Source organism: Penaeus japonicus, unplaced genomic scaffold (assembly GCF_977035675.1).
Source record: "Penaeus japonicus unplaced genomic scaffold, GWHDUDI00000001_assembly GWHDUDI00000031, whole genome shotgun sequence".
NCBI classification, from domain to species: domain Eukaryota; kingdom Metazoa; phylum Arthropoda; class Malacostraca; order Decapoda; family Penaeidae; genus Penaeus; species Penaeus japonicus.
In genome coordinates, this window is record NW_028234433.1 from 15,447,859 (window position 1) to 15,457,858 (window position 10,000).

Sequence of the window (10,000 nt, forward strand, 5' to 3'; positions counted from 1 at the left end):
ATGCATTGTATTAGCGTAAGGCTCATTCAGTATGATACCAACTTTCATGTACTGATTCTCATTAAGGTTTGGTAATTAATCTGCCTATTTCATTATTAAGAATAATAACAGTGACAGTAATAGGAACGGTGATAATAGGTGGAAAGGGATGCTTTTAATTCATTACTATTCTTATCATTATGATTATGATTATATTCATAATCATTATCATTATTATCCATATGATTATTACCAATACTCATATTGTAATAATTATAGTAATTATGATATTTCAAATAAAGAAATGATAATAAAAACGGTTATAGTGATAATGATAATGATTAAAAAATAATGATGAAGATAATGATAGTAATAATGATGATAATAATAATGATGATTATAATAAAAGCAGTAGTAATGATGATAATGCTAATATAAAGAATATTAATGATAATCATGAGGATGATAATGGTAATGATCATAATAAAAGTTGTAAAATAGTGATAAAAGTGATAATAATAATGATTAAAAAGCAATAATATTGATACTGATAATTATGATAACAATAATGATGTTAATAATGTTAATGATAATGATTATAATAATAATGATAATAACAATAATAATGATGATAATAAGGGTGATAATAAATATGATCATTATTATAATAATGATGATGATAATGATAATGATAATAATAAAAATGATAATGGTAATGATAATAACTGATAACAATAATGATAATGAGAATGATAAAAATGGTAGTAATAATAATGATATGAGATAATGATAATAAGAATGATAATGACTAGATGATATAACATAAATTAATGATGATATAAATAATGATAATGATAATGATAATTTATATTATCGTTATAATATTACTATTATCATATAATGATTATGATAATGATAAACTAACGATAACATAATAATATCAATGATGATGAAAATGATAACTAACATTTTTGCTATCATCATTATCATCCTTATTATCATTGCCGTTATTGTTGATGTCCTTATTATTATTATCATTATCATCATCATCATCATCATCATCATATCACTGTTATTATTCTCATCGTTAATACTATTATTATTATTATCATCATTGCTATATTTATTATAATTACTATTATTATTATCATTATCATCATCATCACCATTATTATCATTGTTATTAGTATCGTTATTTTATCATCGTTATTATCATTGTTATTATTATCACCTTCATTATCATCATTATTATTATCAGTATTATAATCATCACAAATATCACTGTTTTTGACATTATTGATATTAGTATTGATATCATTATTATTCTTATCAATATTATTATTATTAGTATTCTTGCTGGACATCATTCATTATGACAAATGTATAAAAGATAACTGATAAAAAACAGTAAAACCTAAACAAAAAAATGGTTTCTCAATTTCACTTTATTTCAGATTCTACGACTCGTCCGCGAAGAATCAGTTCTCGTGGCACACTTCATGGCCCTGTTTTTGCTGGGAACTCTTCACTCTTCCTCCGGCATCGTCATTAGAATTGATAAAACTACGCCAGACCCGACAGGTGAGTAGGTCCAAGGTGTGAAAGTTTTTTTTTTGTGTGTGTTTTAAGATAATTTTGTATGGAAGTGTGACTTTCGTAAAATTCATATTTCTGTTGATTATACGGTTTCTTGTGCTTTATGAATTCCTGTAGTTTATATTTTTTATTTATTTATTATTTTTTAAATTTTTTTTATTATTTTTTATTCTCGTCATTTCGTTCAGCTGATTTGCTTCTTAGTAATGAAAGTTCATTGTTTATAGGCCATAGGTAATTGAGTTCATATATTTATGGAATACATTTTTTCTTTCACTATCATTGTTTTGCAGGATTTTTAATAACCAACTTCTGCTATCATCAGCATTAACACCCAGAGCTTTCCTATATGCTTATTATCATTACTGATTTCCAGAGATCGAACGGTGTCGGAGCAAGATCATGGCGGTGCCTCAGCTCAACCTCACCCGTCATCACGCGTCCAGGTCACTGTACGGTCCCGTCACTGAGATTCCGGAAGTCACGATCAAGAGGCCAGACATTCTCGAAGATTCGCCGAGCACCTCTGGAGTCACACCCAAAAGACCTCGCCCATACTTGTCCTCCACGCCCTTGGATGATAAGCTTAAAGTTGCAACACTACCTGAGGAACCACGCGTCTCATCTCCCGTTGTTACTCCGTTGGCCACACTTCTAACAACCATGGTGACGACTCCCTCAGCAGGGCTAGGGACTTCCACGGTGTCCATTGAACCTCTCACGCCCACATGGTACATCACCAGCCCACCACCCTCTCCTCTCACAGTCCACACGCCTACACAACCCGTACACAAGCAATCTCTTGCGTACACCATAAAACCGCAAAACACAAACAAACCTACGCTACTTACAAGACAACCGGTCGACGTGCACTCTCAGTTTCCCACAAACCCAAGCATGCAGACAACCGAACAACCATTCATACCGACACCCAAACAACCTGTGACACAACCACCCACCCAACCTGCGAGCCGTGTCACAGGTCCGTTCGAGCGAGATGCCAATGACACATTGACACAACCCCTTTTATTCACACCAGCGAACTCATCGACATATCCTGCCCTTTTGTTGTCTACATTACCCGCTGTAAGGGAACGCAGAAGGCCAGCTCTAGTACGGCCGATGCTGCAAGAGTTGGAGAAGGAGCTGAACGACCTGCTAAGAGTACAGATACCGGCTCTACTGACGGATGACATTGCTGAGGCCCTTAACATGTGTGAGTTTTCTAAATAATCTCTCTCTCTCTCTCTCTCTCTCTCTCTCTCTCTCTCTCTCTCTCTCTCTCTCTCTCTCTCTCTCCCTCTCTCTCTCTCTCCTGAAGTCGTTATTGAGATAAAAAAAAGTATATATGCATATATATATGTATATATATATATATATATATATATATATATATATATATATATATATATACATACACACACACACACACACACACACACACACACACACACACACACACACACACACATATATATATATATTATATATATATATATATATATATATAATATATATATATATTATATATATATATATATATGTATACACACACATACACACACAACACATAATATATATATATATATATATATATATATATATATATATAATATATATATATATATATATATATATATATATATATATATATATATTATATATATATATATATATATATATATTATATATTATATATATATATATATATATATATATATATTTATATATATGTATGTATGTATGCACACACACACACACATATATATTCTATATTCGAGTAATAACAACTGAGAAGCAAAACGAGCAAAATTAAATATGTGAAGAAGTTATGGTCATTCTTGTAAGTGATCATTCGGATATATGGACTTAAACATTTTCTTCGATGCTGTTCATTTTGAAAAAAAAAGATAGAAATAATATCGCTCCCTCTCAAAGTCCCCTGTTCCATCTCTTGTCTCCATTATTCTCACCGAATTAATCCTCAATCCCCTTAGCTTACCGAGCCCGCCTCCAGTTCGCCAACCACGAGATGGTGGATAAAGTCCTCCAGCAGGACTCTTTCTCTACAAGCCGAATTCCCGGGGAATGTCCTCTCCATTATCACAAACGTAGGGTCAACCTGTTGAAGAGGGTAATGGGTATCCTCCTCCTTGCCCTTCCTCATTCCCTTCAGGAGCTGGAGGAAGCAGCTTGGGACGAGGACCTGGAAAATAATTTCTTCAGACCGGGAGGTAAGCATCCTGTAAGACACGTCATTACCATGCTTGGCGAAGGGCCATCCCTGTTATCGGCACTTTCAGTGTTATTAACGGATTACTACATCCATATTGTTTATGTTTTATCGCTTGAGTGAGACTCATAACATCTTTTGACGCAAGAGAACTTGTATAACCTTAACCTTGATATGCATACCAGTCAAACAGTTCTGCTCTACGCCGGCAAAACTTTTCGAAACTGCCCTCTTACTTGTAATCGTTCACTCTACTTCATCTGCATCAACAGGAAGTATATTTGACTAGTTATTTGACAGTTTGAATAAGTACATGTTTATTATTGCCCTCTTCCAAGGAATGTGTATAATTCACCATCTCAGGGATGCCAACATCATTTTACAATTAGACAACTGGCCTTTACTGGGATTTCGCAGGTTACAAGAATTTATTTTAAAAAATATTCAAAAGAAAATAAGATATTGGTAATACGTAAGTTCTGTTTTGGTCTTGTAACGACTAGAATCTATTTCAACGACTTATTGTTTGTAAATAAAGGTATATCTGAGAATGAATAATTTCTCATTCATACCTTTACCTTCCTTTGTTACAATGAACATGGGAACAAAGAGAACTAAACGTGTATCTTATATTAAAGGGCATACCAGTTAATGATCGTACAAAATCTACAATGAATAGAGTTCATCTAATCTATTTTGTTTGTAGAGATTCTTGAATTAGTTAATTCAGTTTTTGTGTGGATCATGCTTACAGTACAGACCGCATCAATTAGAAATATTATGCAACCATTTTCCTCTGTCACAATTTGATAATCATTTGTTGCTATCAAATCGTTTAGAACTTGTGATTTTCCTGAAAACATTGCCATCATACCATTCTGGCGGAACTTGATAGTGGTACATGAAAGTTCGATTTTCCAGTTGCCTCTTTCATATCAATACCGATTCTTTTTTATGCAACCAATACTATTGCTACCTTTCCTATTTCATTTACAGCATCTGATTTTTTGTTTTAGAGTCAATCTTCTTGAAAAAAACAAACTTAAATTCATGAATGAATTGGATGTTTTCCATGAATCACCTCCATGTAATACATTCTATCTAATATGAAATAGGACAACAATGTGACTAGATTAAACGAATCTATTTTCTCTCACGGATTTTCTTGCTTTGAAACTTCGTCACCAAAGTTTCGTGCACTATGTATGAGATCGGTACCTTTCGTATCTAAATGCATCTTATTACGATTGTGTCTTTTCTATTTGCCAAAAGTGTACCTATATAGATCTTTATTATTATTATTAATACCGTCTTTATTATTATTATTAATACCGTTAAATTCACCTTTAATTTTCTGGTTACGTGCATAGTCTGCATCATTAGATATGTTTACGGAATTATTTATGTGTCTGTCAAATCTTTTGTCTAACCAACATACAGAATCTGTAAATTGTATTGACATGCAAGTGACATGTCAATACAATTTAAACATGTTATCCATGAGTTAAGCGAACTAATAATAAATGACGTGACATTCCTACAAATAATTGTGCATTTCTTTTTTTTTACAACAAAGGATCGTTATGTCTAAAGTGTGAATTCACTATTGAGAAAATGTCTAAAACGCCCAAGGAAATAAATATGCGAGAGCTTTCTGACTAATTAACTTTTTTTATTATCTATCGTTGGAATAACCACTACAATTACTAAAATCATCATCTTCATCACATCTTTATGTATTCCATGAACATCCTTCCTAATATTCATGATGATGTTCAAATACATTGACAAAACTATCTCACTTTCCTGCCCTTTTTTTTACATGTACAACGCTCAGCATAATAATCCTTTGTTTCATCATTCTGTAAAAAAAAAGTTATTCAAGACGTCATTCCTTATTTTAATTTACCTGTGCATCGTCCATTATAGTAATCCCTATATAATCCTTTGCCTCATCTTTCTTTCTGTTCTCCTTGACGTCCTTTTTTTTCTTCTTCCGTTTGCCTATGCATCGTTCATCAATCCTTATAAATTCTTTGTCTCCATTTTTCTATGCAGAAAAGAATATTCTAGACGTCCAAGAATGTCGGACGTGTTACATGAAAGACACTCTTGGGAGATGTCGGGAAGTTTTCTTCTGCAAATCCGGTTCTTCAGCTGACATCAGGACAGGCTTGACGCCGGAGGATTTGAGACGTATCCTGGCCATTGGTTGAGACTCTGTGTGGTTTGTGTAATTGTGTGTGGCTTGTGTATTGTGTTTGGTGTGAAGGTCTGTGTATGTGTAGGTGTGTGTGTGTGTGTATGTGGCTGTGGGTTAACATGTTAATGTTTTTTTTAACATTATTATTTTTTTTTCAGATGGTTAATTATCTGAAGATAATGTATTTAAAGTCACCATTTAATTTACATTTACCTCTAGTATCAGAAGGACTAAAAACATATTTTATAGATGTTTATAACATTTAAATGTATATGTAAAATGTAATTTTCTGTACGGCATTGCAATTCATGTGCAATGTGGTCCTTTGTATCTCTGTAACATTTTAATAAATCTATGTAATTCACTTTTACTATTTTATCCTTTTAATATCACGAATCACGACTGCTCATACAGTTAAGTATTTAAGATAAAACACCAAAAGGCAAAAGATAGACCTACCTGTCCGTATAATTTAATTTATACCTTTTTTTTATCAATTAATACATTAATGAATTATGGTATACTTTATTTGCATTCTTTTGTCTAAGAAAGCTCTACATTGAATCTACACGTTACTTTCTTTCACGTGATTTCATCATTTTTTTTTATCTATACGGTTTGAAATACAGTACAATATGTTTATAAAGGATAGTGAAACACCATATTAGTTCACAAATATTTAGTTCACGGCAACAGCACACTGACAAACATGAATGACTGCCATACAGCAGTCAACATATTTATTTTCTATTGTAACATTTACTTGTCTATAACATTTTTTCGCGATGTTCTATCTCCTCATATTATAGTGTTTATGGCTGCTATATCAGATTAGCGGCCTCTACCAAATAATGGACGACATTGTACAGATATCTGTATAAAGTGAACGTACTTATTGAGATAAATATAAAACAGTAAAAATAAATAATTACACAATGCAAGAACTACGGACCTGGGCGCAGATGCAATATCAAAATTGTATTGCGTAATTAAAAAATACGCAAATTCGACCTATACAAAATATAACTACACGACATTTAACGTAATTTTGCCTTATTATTATGTCTGTTAGGATGCTGGATTACTGTATGTGATCACAAATTCATTTCGTTAAGTAACAGTACATTATGCCTAAAACTATCTTAATACAATTCATGGTTTTAATACTCCTAACATTTCAGAATCGACAAAAAAAGGACGGGAGCAAATCGTCACGAACAAGAAATGTAAAAGAATTAGTAAATTACATAAATTCATAAAAAAAACTGTCATATTTAACCTTCTCATGATTTCACATCCAGAGGCCGCTAAACTAATACACTGCACAACTGACTTCTCTCATAACCTAAAAATATATTCTGACTTTTTACACTAAAGACTTACATTATCAGTAGTTATGTGCATCACAGTATAAACAAAAGTTCGTTTGACGAAAAACAGCTTTCAAAGAAAACTTTGCTCGAAGGATGTACTTTAGTAAAGGGGAAACAGCTGAACAGCGGACACATACACACTTATTATACAATATTTTTGATTAACATGGATTGTACTGACCCTTTCACACTTTCTGAAGACAGGAGAACGTGCACAAAACAAAACAAAACAGATTATCATATAAATAATTGTAAAATCACTGGAATTATGTAATTTTTGTAAAATCATTTTTTTGTACCTATACTTAGATGAAAAATGTATATCCATTCCTACAGTATTACCTCTTACAGCCCGGCTCATACGCGCCATCAGTGAAGACAAAGACTTTACATTCCATCTCCGTCTTCGTCATTTCTCAACTGTAAAAGCAGTGTGGATCAATTTAGATAATTTAGTCATGACGATGGGAGAGCTCGCTACTATTCCTCTGGATTGAGTGGGATGTCGTCCTAACCTGGCGCCACTCGTGTCAGTTCTGTGGATGGATTACATTGCAGAGAAATGGAAGACCAGGACGAAAGTGGTCGGGGATTTACCGCGAGAAATGGAATTACTCATCAATTTCCAGCGCCATAAAAACACCATTCAACAAAAATTCTGATTCCATTCTAGACTTATACACGAAGGAAAGGGAATTAATTATCAGATATTTTGGGTAAATTGGAAGACCCTCTAGTTCTAATCTCATGACTGCTCATGACCGTGGAAGAACAATGGAAGATCGTTACTTGTGGGTTTGGAAGATCATATATGTTCACTGGAAGACCATGTGTTCTGACTCCGTTGTTTCAGCAGAACAATTATGAATTAATATAAAGAGCAAAACTACACTAGTTAGCTACGAACTGCCTTCATGTGGAAGAACTATTGTGGGGAAGACTCGAAATTTCAGCACGCTAACTTTGTTTCTAATTGTCATATACGGAAGAGCTGCTACATCTTCGGAAGATGGATTAAGGTAATATACAACCTTAAAATGGTGTTTCTAAATGGAAGATCTGTACGTCAGTTTCGGTGGGTGTACCTGTTCGTAACGTTAACTTCATTCTATTATGGTTTATACGTGATGCCCTGTTCATTCGATTGAAAATCTGAATTTCCGCCAAGATCAGATTCTAGAATAATCGTCGCAGTTGATAACTAGTATTACGTGAAACTAGAAGTTAATAGAATCAATAATAATACACTGACAGTGATATCACTGAAAGTAAAATCGATCTTACTTATGGTATTGATAACGATGATAGTAACATTATCAATCATAATAGTAACTAATAATTTTTTTCATAATAATGATAAAAATAGTATTCGCATATCTTCACTGCAATATATTTATATTTTATAATATACCGATGTTTTCTATCACCACAAAAAACAACACGCAAATGTAGAATAGCACAGTACAACGTTTTAAAAAGACAATGTCCAATATTCTGGAATTGAAACCTCTTATGATAGGGCCCGTAACATAGCTGTGGCTTGTATCTACTGGTTCTTATGCAACACAATTGTCAACAAAGACTCTCGACTGTGGCACTAGAGTCTCATAGATGGATCCTAGGCACATAGACCATAAGGGAACAACACCCAGATGCAGTAATCGTTCAGGTTGCAGACCACTTTGCATAAAAAAATGAGAGAAAAAATGTTTTCTTTCGAGTTAAGCGGATATAAGGGTAAGCAATACTTAGCGTTTAATGTTAAAGAAAATGAGAATGATGATATCATTATAAAGAGTAGAGATAATGATAACGTATGTAATGAAAATAACAACATTAACAATCATTATCATGGTAACGTCTATAATAATCGCAATGATACCACTACTAATACGATTACTGCAAAATTTACAGCAACAACTATAATAGTAACAACTTTAAATATAGTAATCATGCTAATAATAATAGCGCTAATGATGATATTGATAATGATATTAAATATGACAATAACAATAGAGTATTAATAATAATGATATAAATAATGATATAAGATATTGATATTGATAAGGATGATAATACTAACAATAATAATAAGAATAATAGTAATGATAATGTTAATAACGATGATATCAATAATAACGTCGCTTCCTATCCATCTACCTTGAATATGCGTAAAGGCAGATAACTTTATCACTAAACCTTCAGGCAAAAAAAAAAAAAAAAAAAAAAAAAAGTCCGGAGAACCTTCTTGGAATTACACAGGAATAGCAGTTCATTCCAAGGAATCGCTTGATATTCAAAGGGATTTCTACCGTAGTGAGTGACTGACCATGAGAGATTGTGGAAGACGGCTTATCAAATTGGAATTTCTTTCACTCTTGCTATTCTCTTGCATTCTTTCTCTTGTTCCTGTATATAATCTTAGAATGGAAGACCAAGCGATCATATATTACTGTAGGATTACATATTATACAGTAAACACAAACGCACACACACACACAAACACACACACATACACACACACACACACACACACACACACACACACACTCACTCTCTCTCATATCCTAAGCGAACACTCACTCAGGTTTTGTCATTATTTAATTCATCTATTAG

At 32.8% G+C, this 10,000-nt stretch overlaps 1 protein-coding gene across 1 annotated transcript in view; it reads left to right on the forward strand.

Moving 5' to 3' along the window:
* Positions 1 to 6,375, forward strand: part of LOC122249473 (uncharacterized) — a 6,576-nt gene extending 201 nt beyond the window's left edge. The window contains exons 1-5 of the mRNA XM_043010374.2: positions 1 to 15; positions 1,434 to 1,560; positions 1,952 to 2,791; positions 3,573 to 3,809; positions 5,867 to 6,375. The exon at positions 1 to 15 is cut by the window's left edge and continues 201 nt beyond it. Of these exons, the coding sequence (XP_042866308.2) occupies positions 1 to 15; positions 1,434 to 1,560; positions 1,952 to 2,791; positions 3,573 to 3,809; positions 5,867 to 6,024 (1,377 nt within the window). The 3' untranslated portion in view covers positions 6,025 to 6,375. The remainder of the gene's footprint in view (positions 16 to 1,433; positions 1,561 to 1,951; positions 2,792 to 3,572; positions 3,810 to 5,866) is intronic.
* The last annotated feature ends 3,625 nt before the right edge of the window (positions 6,376 to 10,000 follow it).